Source organism: Notothenia rossii, assembly GCF_949606895.1.
Source record: "Notothenia rossii genome assembly, chromosome: 9".
Taxonomy (NCBI): Eukaryota; Metazoa; Chordata; class Actinopteri; order Perciformes; family Nototheniidae; genus Notothenia; species Notothenia rossii.
The window spans coordinates 61184563-61202464 of record NC_136907.1 but is presented as its reverse complement, the minus strand read 5'-3'; the positions used below and the strand labels follow the sequence as shown (position 1 = coordinate 61202464).

Sequence of the window (17902 nt, the reverse complement as noted above, 5' to 3'; positions counted from 1 at the left end):
TGTCTCTCTCCTTTTCTCTCTCTTTCTCGCCCTCTCTCTTTAGCTGCTGCAGCCACTCCACTCTTTGCCTTTGTTACCGTAGCAACCAATAGCAAAGCCAGGCAAAGATGTTCTATTGCAGTGGATGTAAAAGCGAGGAGGGCGGGTTCGCCCTCTAACACGTATATGTGTGAGCATTACACACATACTAATGCGTGTGCCCAAATCCCAAAGACACAATGGTATGAGTGAGCATGAACACCTACGTGGACACATATATGGGGAGGTGGGGGTCCCCTCTCTCTCAGCGAGGAGGGGGATGGGGGAGCTGCAAGCATTTTGTTTCCACATTATCCACACACTGGCTGCACAGTACAGCTCATTTGAAATCAATATGTCAACAATGGGATATATATTCATTGAAACACAACAATGTATTTTCTGTATTACACACTTAGATAATATGTGTACTGCTGCTGAGGCTCTTTTTATGGGGTTTCCCCTTTGAATATTTAATATTTAAAGTGAATCAGAATGAACTAACAGGATGATCATTGTTCTGGGTTCATTTAGAGCTATTCAAAAGAATAACTTCACTTGACATGAGTTAAGCTGTGTTGCCTTTGATTTGATTTGGAAAAAACATAAGTATGTGAGAAGATAATACAATCTTTCTTAATACTTATTATTAAATGAAGATCTGAGATGTTCTCTGTCGCAATATTATTAAAGGCTGACTTAAGGAAATGAAGAATAAAAGGTGGATAGAAAGCTAACCGTTAAAAGACATCAACACAAACTCCTGGCTGAGGTGGAATACTTTAAATCTTCTCTTTTGTCACAAACTTCCTTCTTAAAGAAGGTATGCAGACTAAAGCCCGGAATAAAGAAAGCCGGCCTGAGGGTAGAAACACAGACATGGGCTAAACTGGGAGAAGTGGGTCACCTTCACACTTCAGGACTCCACCCTACAAGAACTATAGCTTCATTAATAGACTCTAAGAAGAGTTTGATAAAAAATGGAAAAGGTGTGAACATACTGTAACCAAGACAGATATCAGATAGTATTTCTTACTTCGATAGTGTTGAACATTAATGTATAAGTAAGAGTTAAGACAAACATTGTTCTCAACATGAATCTCTCACAGCTTGTCCATTTACAACACCAATAGGTACAATATGTGTACTTAATAAATGTCACTCCGAATGTCACTGACGCTTAAACAAATGAGATTTGAGCTGTCAGAGGGATTTGCTTTAATGAGATGAGAGAAATATTAGCACTTTCACACTGGTGATAGCATTCAGCTGGACTTACTGCCACGTCACTGAAAACTGTACAACAAACACATGGATCTAAACAATCCAGAGGGTTTAAAACTCACTCTCCTGCCCAACTGGCTACCAGTATTTTGTACTGAAAGTGTTTGTAACTTGTCACTCTAGTGTTGAACTTGTGAAAGGAATACATCAGAATGTGAGTGTTTCTTAGGGGCACAGAATTAGACAGACTTAGATGGTTGATACCACCTTATTGTCTGTCGGATCCATATCATTTGTATGTTTCACAAATCTTTCATATCACGTGGCAACCTCGGTAGAATCACATGCTGTCAGATCAGTAGAAAGTATGGGATACTAACAGTGTTAACCAAACAGATAAATTATACAATACTAATAATGGCTCTCAAAAATAACCTGTATGCACACATACAACAACTTGTTGAATGTTGAACTGTCTCTTCTCTTGAATAAACACCTGCTTGGTAACTTCCCTGCTTGATTCGTGGCAGAATAAGTAATTCAAAACATTAAAAAGCATTACAATATGACTGATCGACTTAAAAAACAAACATTTGGTAGGCCAACCAACAAAAAGGGTGCAGCCCTATTTTCCACAAAAACAGGTCAGAACAAAATGTGTTAAGTGAAGACAAATATACGAAGGGATATGTATTTAGATAGACAGACCTGTTCTCATGCACTCATAAACAAACATGGTAAAGAGCAAGTATGTAAACACACCCATTCACATGCAAACTAGGGTTGTAACAGTATTAGATATCTCAGAAAACATCATGGTTTCACAATAGAGTTTCAGCTTGGGTCTTTAAATGTAATACCCCACTATGATTCTTTAAACTAAACTAAATAATATTTATGTTAATTTTCTATACCATGTTGTAATATGCAGCATAATACAGCGTATGTATGTATGTACACACACACACACACACACACACACACACACACACACACACACACACACACACACACACACACACACACACACACACACACACACACACACACACACACACACACACACACACACACACACACACACACACACACACACACACACACACACACACACACACACACACACACACACACACAATCTTCTCTTCAGCAGTGGAATCACTGTGTCAAGTCTCTATCTTATCGAGGTGGAGGCGATATGCCCTCAAGTAGCTGCCTGTCTCCTCCGAACAGGTTTAATCAGAGTTAAGAGAATCTGTCTTTTGCTGATAAATATCCTAAAATACTATTCAATCTACAGGGTCATTTATATGCTAATGCAAGGGTTACCTCTGCATAGGCCTTTGACGCAGCTGTTATGTGTTTGTGTACGAAAGAGGGGAAAAAACGATAGAAAGAAGAGAGACATAGTGAGAGCGGACAGAGGGAGATGAAAGACTAGAAGAAGGTAGCGTAGGGAGAGAAGGGAGATGAAGGAGGAGAGGAGAGAAGATGCTGAGACACTGAGAGGAAGGGAGATATTCCCCTGGGTGAGTGCCATAGGTAATTAAAATAGGATGGACAGAGCTGGAGTCTAGCCAGAGAGAGCTCCATCTCCCCTCAGACTTAGACTAAGACTTCTTTCCCAATCAGGGCTTCTGCCTAAAGCCATATTGCTGCTAGTGACAGACACACAGTATCCTATGGATGCAGTGAGTTATCAGCTTATGCTTAATGGACATGTACATACAGGGGGATAAACACACAGCTCAGAAATGCAGGTGCAAAGCAATCAAACGCTCGCAAATTACTGAAATGAATTTGGGCTACAAAACAGGTAATGTATGTCCTTCTGGAGCTGCACACAAAACCAAAAAAAACACAAGCACACACACATTTACGGTGCTGTACAAAGCTGCAGCAAGGGCAAACGTTACTAACCAGAGTTTGACTGCAGTAAGCACATATACATTCACTGCACAGCTCTGAGAGCTAGAGGCGAGCACATGAGTATGCAGTGCACGCACTCAGACACACACTATGAGCCCAGAGTGTCACACACACACACACACACACACACACACACACACACACACACACACACACACACACACACACACACACACACACACACACACACACACACACACACACACACACACACACACACACACACTTTTTGTTTTGTCACACAGTGATAATGGTGGCCCTTTGTACTGTACAAGGTAGTCCATGAAATATATCTGTAGGAAGCATATTTTCTTCTTTTTAATGAACACAACAAAGGAGTAATTTTCTTTCTTGTTATATAAAATAATTGTGAAACCAGCAAACTTTCTGCTATATTCAAGTTGTGTTTGCTTTCTGTGTTTAACTGACCACAGCCCAACATCTCCCTGCCTGTCATTTTCTACTTTAACAAAGACTATGCTAAATAGGATGTGCTAATATCTCAATGTGGCAGCCATTAGCATATATATGTAATACCCTGTTAGTGGCTGTTCTTGTGCCGCCATAGAAGCAGGCTCAAGCTGAAAGGTAGCTCATATTCTCGTCATGTTGTTCTGTGTGTGCTGTGATCACCAGTAAGGGTAAATATAGCTCTTTTGGCAAAATCCTGCTAAGAGGATCACAGCTCACAATAGGTGGTCTACACACAACAGATATCAAAATGCCAAAGAGCCTGCTTGTGGATTGACATGTTCATGCACGCATGCACGCGCAGACACACACCTGCAGCGCTCACACTCATACGCAGAGACGACACCTCCCCTGAGAGCTTTCTCTCCACTTCGCAGGTATAATTGTGTTTCTGCTACACTTTGTTCCTCTCCTCTCAGTTGTGACTGGGCCCCGGATGAAAAGACATAATTAAAAGAGAAAAGTGTTTGTTTTGCGAAGAAGGGACGGGTGTGGGAGAGCACAGGATAAGGAGGAAGAAAGATTAGCCACAACAAAACTTCATCAGGCAAAAAAAACATCTCGAGTAACTGGGAGACAAAGGACTCTGATGTGCCTTTATCTCCAAATAAAAAAAGTCTCCAAATCCTTCTGACTAAAAGTTGCCATAACTAACGCCTGCCGTTGGCTTAGGTGCTGGCTTAGTTTGTTGGACAAAAAAAGCAGCAAAATATAACAGGGTACCAAGCTCCTGAGAAATGTGTATACCTGCATTCATTTTGTGCAAAGAAGTAAAAAGTCAAGTGCCTTAGCCGTGGCATTTGAGAAAAGGTTACTTCCTTATTTGCTTATTTTGTTTTGTGTGTGCGTGCAGTTGTATGTTAGTGGCTCAGTAAAAGCATGAAGTGGATAGCTATTTTCTCACTTTGCAATTTTGCAATGTAAATGAGATCACAGAAGGTAAGAGATTAGACTAGCTTTATCTTCGAAGTTGAAACATCTGTGATATCACTCACAACCAATTTGGCTTTGAAACCAGGCAGTTAAAAGGGAGGATCAGCTGAATGCTAAGAGAAGAGGTTCATTTGAGAGACAAACTAACTTTTTCTTCTCATGACCCTCACACACATTTCAACAAATACACTCATTAAATAGTACATGTGTGGACCCTAAACCGCAACACAGGCCATGCATGTCACATCATTGTTATTGTATGTATGAATGCTGCGTGTCTTTGTTGTATGTTGTCTATTCTGAATGGTTTGATGGCCCCTTAAAATGAATAGCTTTGCACTTCTCGTTGTACTTGTATTATGACAATAAATGCTTCTATTCTATTCTGACCTGATGAGGATGATAAGGAAAAAGGAGCGTCAAAGGTGTTGTTAAGGTGATACACTGGATAGCGAAATATACATTGCAAATGAACGCACGTGTTAGCCTGTTAAAGCACATGAGGAGACCTCACAATGTGAACAGGGATGAATAAAAAGAGGCTGCATCTCAGGGGAGAAATCAGAGAAGACAGAGAGGCATAAAACTGAAGATGCATGGCCGCTGTAAAAAGGATTTTCTACATTGAAATCCACTGCAGGGCATTATTACACGGTACATGTGGCTGATACAACAACCACATCCACATGGAGCAGCCACCTTGGCCGCCTGAGCATCATTTATCTTATACGGTTTACGGCACCATGGACAATTTACAGCAGAGTTTGCTATGGGCAGAGCTCCTCAGCTTGTGTGGTGCCTCATATCTGGCTCCTTTCCTTTTCAAACATCTGGAAGGAGATGTATTCGAAAAGTTAAGCTCTTCAAAGCCTCTCACATCAACAAAGCGTGTTTTGCATAAGGGAGTTTATTTTGAATGTACCTGTCTCGGGATAAAAGCTACTTTCTGACAAGTAAAGAAAGTATGCCTGCTGCATGACACCTGATACTCTGACTTTTTTAATCCTGCACAATGGCTCACTGCAGGAATAGGTCAACCAGCAGATGCCTGCTCAGCGAGGTCCCTCTGAACTCACCGCCCTGAGGTCTGCAGACTTCAACACAGTTTTTAAAGGTGTTGATTTCTTACTGAAGAATCCCACCAAACACAAACACCGCACTCTGTGTGAAACTGGAACTTCAAAAGAGACTGTAGCTGGCCGCTTTTGAGGAAAATCAGCATTCCTCCAAATCTCCTGAAACTAATCATAACTTTGCTTTGTTTTATGATCAGATTAGTTAGTAATCCTGCTTATTTTCTGATACAGAGAGGGGAGGTTGCTTTAGGGGCAGATGGTAGTTGATACAGCACGTTTTGAAAGTTACTTCAAGTTCATCTGAACTCTATACTGTAGGAGCGTTCATTGACATTGCTTAGAATAAAACAGAGCAGGGAGTGGGAGGTATCTCCAGATTGTGTGAAACCAGGAAATCTACAGCAGTTCAAAGCAAGTGACAGTAGTATGAAAACAGTGTCCTGGGGGGCTTAGGTTTGGAGAAAAGAAACAAATCAATCCTGTTGTCTGATATGAAGTAGGAATAGAACACTACATGCTCAGAGCCACGAAGTCAGTCAATGTTCCTCTACTAGAGGTAAAGAGAGGAAATGTCAAAGGAACAAAGAAGCAACATGGCTCTACTTCCCAAATCATCTGTTTGTTTCATCCCACTATATTAAACACACACAAACACACTCACACAAGATCTGTCATTCAACACATTTCTAGCAACGTGCTTCTTAGCAACTCCAACACACTAATCTGCCGCTGATTTACTCTTTTTGTGGGAAGGCTTGCAATCCAATCAAATTTTTCCCGTGCTTGAGATGCCCTGTTTGCAGCTTAGCGTGTGTGATTGAATAGGGTCCTATGTGATCAATAGAGCTCATTAAATGTCCCTGTGGGCAGTTGTCTCACCCTAAGGCTCTCTTAGATTGCTTTTACATACAGACTGCTCTGCCCTATTACTTCAAGTGGCTCCAACTTTGTTTGGGGCATAATTAATTTTCTAATTGAATTACTCAAGCCTGGCCTTTGCATGCTTTTTCCCTAAATGTAGATTGAAGTATCCACTTGGTTCCCTTCAGCGTTGGCTGTGGGTGTTTTGGGACTTGTTTGGGATGGGCGGGTTTTAGACTGCCTTGCAAAGGGAGGCTGAGGAAACAGTGGCTGCACCTGTTGTTCCCTGCGGTTGCTGTGTGGTGGGGTTAGCACCTGCTCGTACGGCTGCTGTGTGGCTGTCTGTGTGGGCAGCGGGGATAACAGGGAGACCATTCACACCCGCTGAGACTGCTGTCTGCAGCCCCTCTCCCTAAACACTCATTCGCTCTGAGCTTTCTGCTCCATCATTTCTTTTTCTGTCTCTTACATCCTCAGCCTATCCCCTGTAGCCTATATGCCAGATTGCTATTACCACACTTTATCTTTTGTATCCCCAATCTTTCTGTCTGTGTTTCTGTCTATACCCTCTCCTCCTCCCCAATCCTACAATTGTTTTGGACTCAAACCATCTCTTCTTGCCTATCAACTAGCACAAAAACACAAACATAAACAGCTGCAGCTGGGAGCCGTTATAGTCCTTCTGTGGAGCTCGATAGCTTTTAGTGTGAAGGATGTTGTTAACAATAAATTAGATACAGGCCTAAATCACTTCAGTAAGAGCTGGGATGGCAGTGAGTGAGCATTTAACTTGGGCCGTGCAGGTTGTGAGTTTGCAGTGTGTTTATGAGCAATTTAGGAGACAAGTTATAGGTGCAAGACATGTTTTGGACGAAGGATATATAGCCATATTTTAGAGTTTTCTCCCATTTCTTTGTCTGTGGAATTAAGTAAGACTCTGAGAAACAGCTATTGGCCATATGTCTAAATCATCTTCCAGAAATAAAGTGTGCTCAGTGTATCCATCACACTGTTTCAGCTGGGAGTTAGTATTAACAAAATCAATTGACTTTCTTGCTTCCAAATCATCACACGTGACCTTTACTCCTATTAGCAAGAAACATTAAGCAAACATTTAATGAAGAATCATGAGTATACACAAAGGAACAACACAATTAAAAAGAGCCATAAGCCTCATTTAGATCACGACCTATGATCCGGGTCGTGATCCAAATGAGAATTTCAATCAGGCTTTGTGCTCATCATTGTGATGCAGTGTTTTAATGTGCAAGTATTGTGGGCTGTTTTTGCTGAGACATCACTTCAAATATATTCGTAACGGGATAAACACTAAAATATACTATGCAACACGTGAAAGAACAATGATATGCAAAAAAGATATGCACAAAATAAAAACATCCAACTCGCAGCAGACACAAAGAGCAGTTCATGTCCACAAAGGTCCAACACAAATCTATTGGCGAACCGGAGGAGTAATAATGCAGCATTGCGTTCGGTGGCAGTTAAAAAATTGCGCACATGCTGTAGCCTATATACCTGTTCATCCCATCCACCCCCCGTTCCCCTCACATAAACATCTCTCAATCCCAACATTTGGCACACTCACCGCACCAGATGGCAGGTAGGGAGGCGGAGGCAGGTGCCAGTCGCCAACTCGCCCTCTCCGGTCGCTCTTATTCTTCTCTGTGGAGAAAAGGGTGATGGAAACCACGGCTCTCGGTATCCAAAGCCTCTCTGAAATAACAGCAGCTCCTCAGCCGCACCTCACCTGTCTCTTCCCTACGGATCCTGCGCGCCGCCGTAGCATCACCGTTTACCGAGCGCGTCCAAAACGCCCATTCAACTACAAAACGTTTTTCTTTCCCTGGAGAGATAGAGTCCGTAGTCTAAACGCGTTAGGAGTAACCTATGTCGCTTTCTGTGATCCTCAATACGTTTTTTCTCCCGGTAGGCTTGTGCAGACTGTGAAATCCCAGATCCTGCAATTACGGACTGTATTAAGTCTTCTTTCAGGAGCACCGGCCGCTTGTCTGCACTTGGCCAGGCTACGGCTTTGAAATCAGTAGTCAGCTAAATGTAATCCCCTCTTTAAATTTACAGTGGCGAGGTGAAATGTCCAACGCAGAGCAGTCACAGTGACAGCAGGGGCCCATAATTCACACCCCCTGAAACACAGTCCTGCAGTGGATCAATGATGAATGGTGAACCTCTCTCTCCCACTCTCTCTCTTTCTCTCTATCTCTCTCGCTCTTTCTCTTTCTCTCTCTCTCTCAAACACACACACACACACACACACACACACACACACACACACACACACACACACACACACACACACACACACACACACACACACACACACACACACACACACACACACACGTGCATCTTATCGATGGTAAATACTTGTTCAATTATGTTCAGTATTGGGCCTTACACACACAATATATATATATATATATATAGCTATATGGATTGCTCCCCTATGCAGCTTTATGTTTATGTGTATATAATATACACTTACAAAAAAAACTGTCCACAAATGTTTTAGTTCTGTCTTGTCGAAAATGATGTACACAATCCTACAGATAAAGACTGACTACCTGACTGTTGCCAAATTATTATTCTCATTTCGTAGTGAAAAGTATTCTAATGTGCATCATTCAAGTATAATTTTAAGGCAGGCAACTTTTACTTTCAAAACAATATGTACTTTTCCATTTTAAGATGATTACTTTTCCCCGCTGGTTCTATATTTCAAGGGAATGATTGTACTTTTTAATCCACTATTTGTTTCACAGTTATGGCCAAATAAAAATATGATTTTGCATTAATTCATTTCCAACAGTTTGCAAAATATGATGCATTGTTATATTACAAACTGCCCCTGTTTACATTTTAACACATCAGTAGCATGATCACTGACTTTTATTTTTGATACAAGTGGCCTACATTCAGGGCTGTTACTTATAGGCCCAACACCAACAGAGTATTTTTAGACAGTGGTATGACCTTTTTACTCGAGTAAAGTATCTGAACAGGCTACTTGTTCCATCACTGAATGTGGATATTCAGACGAGTGAATATATTACACAAACCCCTTTTCTATATCATTCGTTTTGTATATTTAGTTAATATTTAAATAAGCGTGTTATTTTATAGGTATAGTATTTAAAACAGTATCCTATCAAAAGAATATAAATAAAGCCATCACAAAAGCCTATTTTAGCTTCTACAACCATAATGGTAGACTGTATTTACCTTTGAGAAAGAAAACTGTGAAATGTTGTACATTCAGTTGTTAGAAAAATGTCTGCAAACCCCTGATAAGATGTTCCCATTTTTTGTAACCTTTTATTGCAATATAAATTGTCATAATACATCACATCAAGGTACATTGTAATAAAGTTTTGAAAAATGACTATGCCTACGTCACTTCCGAGTTGAATCGGACAGTAGTACAAAAAAAATCTGGTTGCCATGAATTTCAGCTAGCTACCCAACGACATCTGTCAGTACAGTTGAGAAAAAACATCCATGTCAAGACAAAGGAAGGATTTCCAAAACCTTGTACCGCTTCTGTGTACGAATAGGAGCACAGCAGCCTGTCTGCCTACTGTGAATCGGTAAGTAGCTAGCTTTGAGGCTAGCCTGGATAGCATGCTAGCTGCCGCCGCTAGCTGGTTACCCTGCTAACGATAGTTGATACTATTTATCTGTTAGTTAGCATTGACCTGTGTTGTTATTAGTGTGTAATAAAAGCAGTTATGTTTTGGCTTTTTGCATTTCCAGTTGTATGTAATGCTTCGCTAAAACACTGCTCCCGTAATGTTCCCCCATCACTGGCTAACGTTAGAGGTTAATATCGTTGTTAACCATGTAGCTACCATTAGCATATCAGTCGCTCCCTGTATCTGTTTTGAGGGGGTGTTATAATTAGTCACCTGTGTCCACCATCACATTAGGGCATCTGAATCCCTGTAGTCTCACAATAAGATTTCAGCAACGTAAATATATGTATATATATAGATCACTTCTGCACACATGAACGCTAGTTATTAACAGAAGCTGTACAATGATGACAATAACAACTGACTGTCCCTAACGAGCCGGTGATGCATTTGTGACTATACATTGTGATGTTGTTGCTTGATGTCTGTTGAGCCTTTTTTTGCTTGTTATTATTTCTTCTTATCAAGACCTTGCTGGCGCAGTGACTAGACCAGAAGACCTTGGCACCGTTGTGCCAGTTCATATCAAAACTCACGGATTTCTGAATCCAGGTACATATACAACAGGGTGTGTGTGAAGGGTTTCAGCTAAGAAATGATTCTAAGATGCTTTTTAAAAAAAAATCTTACTTAAAAAAAGAAAAAAAATTGCTTCCCCTGACTTGACCTTCTAATAAATGATTGAAAAGCAAACATAGGATGTGATAAACCAATGAGCCACCTGCTGAGGTGACTACACATCATTTAAACATTTTCCTCATCTATACATATTTGGCCTTTGCTATCGATATAGTGCCACTGCTTGATTTCCCCTTAAACTTAGAAAGATACATTTCACTGAAATGTTATTCTGACGATAGTGGACGGTTTGTCTTTTTACTCTCCATGTGTCATTTTGCTGCCACCTAATTACTCTGCCTACCATGTTCATTTTTTCCACCAGAAGATGAACGGTCTGTCCATTAGAGAACTATGCGGTCTGTTCTGCTGCCCCCCTTGCCCCAGCCGCATTGCAGCCAAACTAGCTTTCCTCCCTCCAGAGCCCACCTACGCCCTTCTCCCTGACCCAGATCCAAGCACTGGAGCTGCAACTGCTCCTGGGTCTGTTTCTGGGGCTACTCAGCCTTCTCTCGGAGCCCCAGGCCTGCGTTCCCGGGTGGGCACTGGTAGTGGAAGTGACAAAGGAGCAACTGCTGGACCTGCTGCTGCTGGACCTGCTGCTACTGGACCTGCTGCTGCTGGACCTGCTGCTGCTGCTGGAAGTGCGGCAGGTGCTGCAGGAGCAAGTGGTGCTGGAGGAGGGGTTGGCGGCAGTGGTTGGAGTGAGGGCAAGTGGAAGCTTCATCTCACAGAGAGAGCGGAGTTCCAGTATTCACAGAGAGAGCTGGATCTGACGGATGTATTCTTGACCAGATCTAGCCGAGGGAACAGGGTGGGCTGCATGTACATTCGCTGCGCCCCAAATGCCAGGTGAGACCCCTTCCTTGAGACTGAAGACTTAAAGATAACCCTGTATCTTTCTGGCCGTCTTTGTTTGAACAAATTACAAATATATTTTGCTCATAAAACATAATGTATTTCTATCAACTTGAGGTCCAGTTCAGCATTTTCCCTTCTTAGCCTCAGCCAGCTGCTTCACTTTCTTCTTTTTTCTTCTCCCTTTTTCTCTTAGGTTTACAGTGTTGTTTTCCCATGGCAATGCAGTAGACCTGGGCCAGATGAGCAGCTTCTACATCGGCTTAGGCACACGCATCAACTGCAACATCTTTTCCTACGATTACTCAGGCTACGGTGTTAGCACTGGAAAGCCTTCTGAGAAGAACCTATATGCTGACATTGATGCTGCCTGGCACGCCCTGCGCTCCCGGTAAGCAACAGAAACCATTCCCATCTACACAGAACCCGAAATGAGCAGCCAACCAGCACCAGATGCCAGTTAAAGTGTCTTTGTTGGATAAAAACGCATGGGGAACTTGCATCTCTGGCCAGTTACTTTTTGTGAACTTTTGGTTGGCTGATTTATATACAAACTTTCTCCCTGCTGACCACAGTACCCCTACTCTGACTACCATCAACTCAAATCAAAGCAAAGTAATGGCTTTGTATCTATCAGGCTAATGATTGGCTGTTTCAAACTGTGCTCTGCATGAAGCCACTGCATCTGAAAGTTGGAGAATTATTCCTCTTGTTTATCTGCTGCCAGCATGGTTAATGAGCCTCATGTCAGCACACACATATTATTCCCACGAGGAATCACAGTAAAACTTTGAGGCCAATGACAAATTTAAAACTACAAACATTGGTGTTATAACTCAATTTGAATTTCCTCACTGAGTCCCTACTTACAGATTTGTGGAACTGGGGTTGTGTGAGGTAGTTCCGCAGTCAGGGTAAAGTATATGGTGATTGCCGCGGCCCAAGTTTAGAGAAGCAGATTGTAATCATGGCCCAGAAGTAAAGCAATATAGTGCTATGGACGGGGTCAACATAATTAAGCAACATAAACAAAATCCATATCATTTTAAGTGTAAGCTAGTCTTAGAATATTTTTCCACTACTGTTTGACAGCCCTTTCCGACAGGGAACATAATCACCAGACTCCTTCGCCAAAAACATTATTTTAAGCACAACATGGAAGTTGCTAATCTCTCGCTGCCTCCATTGGTTCATTTTTTGTGTTATTGTGGGACTATAATGTTTTTAAAGTTTAGTTTAGATCCACCGAAGTCACACAGTAAGAAAATGTACCCAATCAATTCAGTGTTAGATAAGCAACTTCTGTGTTTTGTCGGGTCAAATTGCTGTTTTTTTAATATATAACAGCTTCAGTATTCAGCAGAAAAGAGCTGTCTTACGGCAAGCTTAAGTGGCAAAAATATTCTTAATATAGAGTACGCTTTAACTAATATTGATTTTTAAATATCTTTTAATACAATTGTCTGTTTATCCAAACAGCTATCCAACTGCTTTCTTCTACAGGAAACACACTCTGAAAGAGATACTGCACTCATCTGCATATGGAAATATTTACAGCACACATGAGTCCTTCATCTTGTTTATTGTTCTGTACTGAAATGTTTATGTGTGTCTGTGTTCTCTCAGCTATGGCATCAGCCCTGAGAATATCATCCTGTACGGACAGAGCATCGGCACGGTACCCACAGTGGACCTGGCGTCACGGTTTGAGTGTGCAGCTGTTGTCCTCCACTCCCCTCTTACCTCGGGCATGAGAGTGGCTTTCCCCGACACCAAGAAAACATACTGCTTCGATGCCTTCCCTAAGTAAGTGTTTCCTTAAGAGCTGTTTTAAGTAGGAAACTCGGAAAGTCACAATGTATCGCTTTCAAAAGAAATATGAAAATGTGCATACACGTGTCTGATACGTATCTGGAGAAGGAGAAAGGTTGGGTATCGAGGAGATATATTGTGAGGCAATATAAATCCCTTTTGTTGTATCACTGAGGAAAATGTTGCATATCACTGAGTAGGTCTGCTTGACGGTAATAATAGGTTAACAAGACTTTGTTTATTTGGATCCCCATTTGGTTGCCTTGGCAACAGCTACTCTGGGTTTTTTGCTGCAAATGTGACGAGGAACCTTGATTACCGTAGTCAGGCTTGATTAGCCAAAAACACATCTTCCCATTGGATATTTTATCTAGACCATTTTTTTAAAATAACATTTCTGGATAGTTTGATATATCAGGATGTATTTCTGTTTTTATACATATGAAAAGACAGATTTGAGCAGTTAAGTAGACATGCAATCTATGTCATTGATGGTCAATACTGAAAAATACCCCTTTTTCTCAAATGTATAATAATATAATATAATAATAACAATAATAATAGCCTCATTAATTTCTCCTGCAGCATAGAGAAAGTGTCAAAGATCCCGTCTCCAGTGCTCATCATCCACGGTACAGAAGACGAGGTGATCGACTTCTCTCACGGCTTGGCCCTGTTTGAGCGCTGCCCCAAGGCCGTGGAGCCCCTTTGGGTGGAGGGAGCCGGGCACAACGACATTGAGCTTTACAGTCAGTACCTGGAGAGGCTACGGCGCTTCATCAACCAGGACCTGGCTGCGCAACACGCCTGAAAAACAAGCGGCAGCCTCTCTGTGCTCGTGTGAATGAGATTGTGTGTGTGTGTATGTGTGTGAATGTCGGCATGTTTGCAAAGTATGTGTGAGAAGTTGACCTAAAACGGTGTGTGATATTTTGTCACATCTGTGTGTCTTTGAAGCAGCACACCTTTTAAGTTAATTTTCAACACAACATATGTTTAAATTATTTCCTGTTCGGGTGAAAACGCTTTTAAATATATCAGTAGCTAGGTGGTGAAACGCTAAAAACAAGAACCAAGATTGAACAAATTCACAAATCAGTTTTTTTTATCTTGGGGGCATTTATGAATTACAGCTTTGAAAGGAGTCACTAGCATGAATTGGGAAGTAACAACAATGTGCTTTGTCCAGAAAGGCACACAGATGTAATTTTTTATTATAACGTGTTACTGAATGAATGAGTCATGGATATAAGGGTTGAGTGTTTATTCATATCTCCATGGACATGTTTGTGTGTGTGAGAGTGTGTGTGTGTGTGTGTGTGTGTGTGTGTGTGAGAGAAGCAGTGCTGAAAGAAATGAAGGACATCCTGATGACTTGGACAGGTGGAGGAGGCTTATTGAGACTTATCAATTTGATGTTTTTTTTGTTGCGTGTGTGTATGAAGAATACCTCCACAGCTTGACCAGTTCTCTCTGCAGTGGACAAACACTGGTCAAGCATGTGCCCCCCCCCTTCCCACCCCCCCACTTCCTGTTTACCTTTTTAATGGACACCCATGTGACTGCCAGGGCATTTCCCAAGTTGTTGTCCAGCTAACACTAACCCACTTCTATTTCTGTGGTTTGCGGGTCCATCTCCTTCCCTTTGGTGTCAGTTACGGAGAAACAAAAGGACTAGTCTGGAATACTGGCATGGCTTATATGGCTGTTGGGTTTCGCATACTTTCCTCTCCCTAATTTCTGACTGAAAAGATCCCAGAATGGCTTCCACTTTATTTCATGGCTGTGCTGTAGTTTTTGCCTTTACCTGTTCACAGAATTGCAGCAGAACCGTACAGGGAATTACTTCCTGTATTGATTTCCCCCCCATCAGGTCCCTCATATTTGTGATAGAGACGTCGGTGTGGTATAAATGGAAACGGGTCTTTTAGAGCCACATTGATAGCGCATCTGGCATTTTAGAACACATATAGAAGTGAAGGATAATTTAGTCATTTCCATGTCCCATTTAGATGGTTTGGCTTTAAAAAGAAGGCTGTAGCCCTTCAGCATTTACTAATGTGTGACGTTTAAAGGTTGGACAGACAGCGCTGACTTGGTAACAGCAGGATGAATGTCAAGTATGAAGTTATAGTTAGATATTCTGTTTGTTGCTGAAATTAGATGAGAAGATTTATACCACTCTGCTTACTCGGACAAGAAATCGTCGTGCACATAACCTCGCATACAGCAACATTTCATTTTTGTTGTTGTGGATTACACTAACAAGATACCGCATGTTTATTTATTAATTTGTGAGGTGCTGGCAGGTGGATTTTGTTACATTTGTACAGTGCCAGGCTAGCTCTTTCATCCAGTTTCATGACTTTATGCTAAGCTAACGACCTTTGACCTTAAGCGTATTTACATGACACATGAGTCGAATCAATCTTCTCATCTAACCCTCGGCAATAGAGCAAATAAGTATGTTTCCAGAATTGTTAACTCTACCGTTAAGTCTGAAGTGCCACTGTGGAGGTGTGTGGATAATTATAGTCTCTTTTGGTGACCGTACCCTTTTAGAGATTGGTGTTCTGGCTAGATTTCTAACGGTTTAAGGAGATAAAAGTAGCTGCGGAGGTAACCAAACTAATGAGGATTAAGTGTGATTTATTCAGAATAATATTTTGCTCCACCAGAATATCTTATGTGTGTTGCTGGTTAACTTGTAGTCTTACAGCACAGTTTTGTTTTCCATTTCTTGCTCCGGTAGCTCTCGTCACCAGGGTTAGTCCGCCTCCCGTTCATAATGCACATTTGTTTCTAACGTTTTTGTCTTGATGTAATTAATCCAAACTTGTTTGATGTAGTGTGGGGCCGTGGACGGTCTGTCTCAGAACCATGCATGTAGATGTTAGGACTAACGATGCGTTTAGGGTCAGGTGCCAGGACGGGACATCACGCCTACTAATAGCTCTGTGTAACCTCTGTGGCCCTAAATGTTCAGGAGCTCTCTTATGGGTGGCAGCACGCTTCATGTCTGACACAAGCCATAATTTGAGCCTCTCACTGTTGGTGTGGTGCAGGTTCCACCACACACACCTTTGCACATCATCAACACACACACACACACACACACACACACACACACACACACACACACACACACACACAGTTCATGTACTGTAGTATACAGTACATTTACACATTTATATCAGATCAAGCATGACAAAAGCAGGTCTTAAGTTCAGCACTATTGTACAAAGCATCCAAAGTGTAATAAGGGTATAAAATGTAAGTTTGTGTGTCTTCATTATTATTATTGACTGTCTTTTACAGGCCAGCATTAAGAATACTCGCATCATAACTAGTAAAAGACCCTGTGTTTAGACGGAAAAAAGTACTGGTCTGGTCCCAACGGTCGCAGGCTTGCGCCGCATTTTCAGATCTACACAAGGTATCTGCTGCATAGGAGACGCATCAGTTTCAGTGGTAGTAGCTGCGGTTTTTTTAAGGGAACATGTACTGAACTAGCACTGATCTGATTACTCCATTGTGGGAGTACAAGTGGTTCTTAGTGAAGGCCACTCGCTTCCTGTCATCACTTCGAACAGGGAATCTTTTCATTCTCATCCTGTACTTTGTGTCTTCGATATTTAAATAATGGAAAACTGTTACCATCGTGGACAAGGGATCTGAGCTGTCAGAAGAAACTGAGAGTTATGGCCTCTCTCTGGAAGCAGAAGTAGGCATCAGTTTCTTTCCTGGACCGGGCGTGTTATCAGGGAAACCACTGGATCCACCTTTCATTCATGGGGTTCAAGAAACGGGGCGGAGACTCGCCGTTTTATTGATGCACCACTATTATATATTGTATCCTCTGGCCCTGAATGTGTATTGATGGGGGTGGGGGGGTTGAACAGTGAAAACTGTATGCATGTCTATTGTGTTTTGCAGAGCAAGTGGGACGTTATCTCTATTATGTATTCTATGTGAGGTTAAAGCTGAACTCATGGCATTGGAACATTGAAGCGCTTTAAAAAAAAAACGGGACTTTTATTTGAATTTTTTTATTGCTGATACTAACTGATGTATTGTTATGAGTTTTGTGCTAGAGTTCAAGCAGGGCAGTGCTAGGGGGGAGGGTGGGGGGAGGGGCTAGACAATATTAGTGGGCTGTTTATATGGTTACTGTACTTACCTATTCTATTCTGTTTTATTATTTGTAATTTTATGTTGCTTTTTTGAACTGAGAATATGATGTAATGATATGAATTAATGGGACTGAATCTTGACCTTTTTATGGACAACAAAATAATAAAAAAGATCACTTATGTACAAAAACGTGAAACTGACTTTTGTTTTTAAAACAACCTTTTTTGTACAGTGCAT

The 17902-nt window shown here is 41.5% G+C and overlaps 2 protein-coding genes across 3 annotated transcripts in view; one reads left to right on the top strand and one right to left on the bottom strand.

Moving 5' to 3' along the window:
- The window catches only part of LOC307017870 (semaphorin-6B-like), a 30981-nt gene extending 22259 nt beyond the window's left edge, over window positions 1-8722 (bottom strand). Inside the window, exons 1-2 of one of the 2 annotated variants that reach the window (XM_079647749.1) lie at window positions 8281-8722; window positions 8119-8195 (exon numbers count right to left, since the gene is read on the bottom strand). The gene's annotated coding sequence lies outside the window, so the exon portion shown is untranslated. Of the gene's footprint in view, window positions 1-8118 lie in introns of both variants that reach the window. The other variant, XM_079647748.1, reaches the window with a different exon arrangement.
- Window positions 8723-9942: 1220 nt separating this feature from the next.
- Window positions 9943-17632, top strand: LOC307020843 (alpha/beta hydrolase domain-containing protein 17A-like). The gene is made up of 6 exons (XM_079652443.1): window positions 9943-10138; window positions 10712-10795; window positions 11187-11713; window positions 11916-12110; window positions 13346-13525; window positions 14117-17632. The coding sequence occupies exons 3-6, from the start codon at window positions 11190-11192 to the stop codon at window positions 14340-14342; spliced, it is 1125 nt and encodes a 374-aa protein (XP_079508569.1). The 5' UTR covers window positions 9943-10138; window positions 10712-10795; window positions 11187-11189; the 3' UTR covers window positions 14343-17632.
- The last annotated feature ends 270 nt before the right edge of the window (window positions 17633-17902 follow it).

Coding starts and splice junctions, on each gene's coding strand:
- LOC307020843 (XM_079652443.1), top strand. CDS start 11,190: ATGAACGGTCTGTCCATTAGAGAACTATGCGGTCTGTTCTGCTGCCCC. Junction 11,714..11,915: donor CGCTGCGCCCCAAATGCCAG/GTGAGACCCCTT, acceptor TTTTTCTCTTAG/GTTTACAGTGTTGTTTTCCC. Junction 13,526..14,116: donor TGCTTCGATGCCTTCCCTAA/GTAAGTGTTTCC, acceptor TTTCTCCTGCAG/CATAGAGAAAGTGTCAAAGA.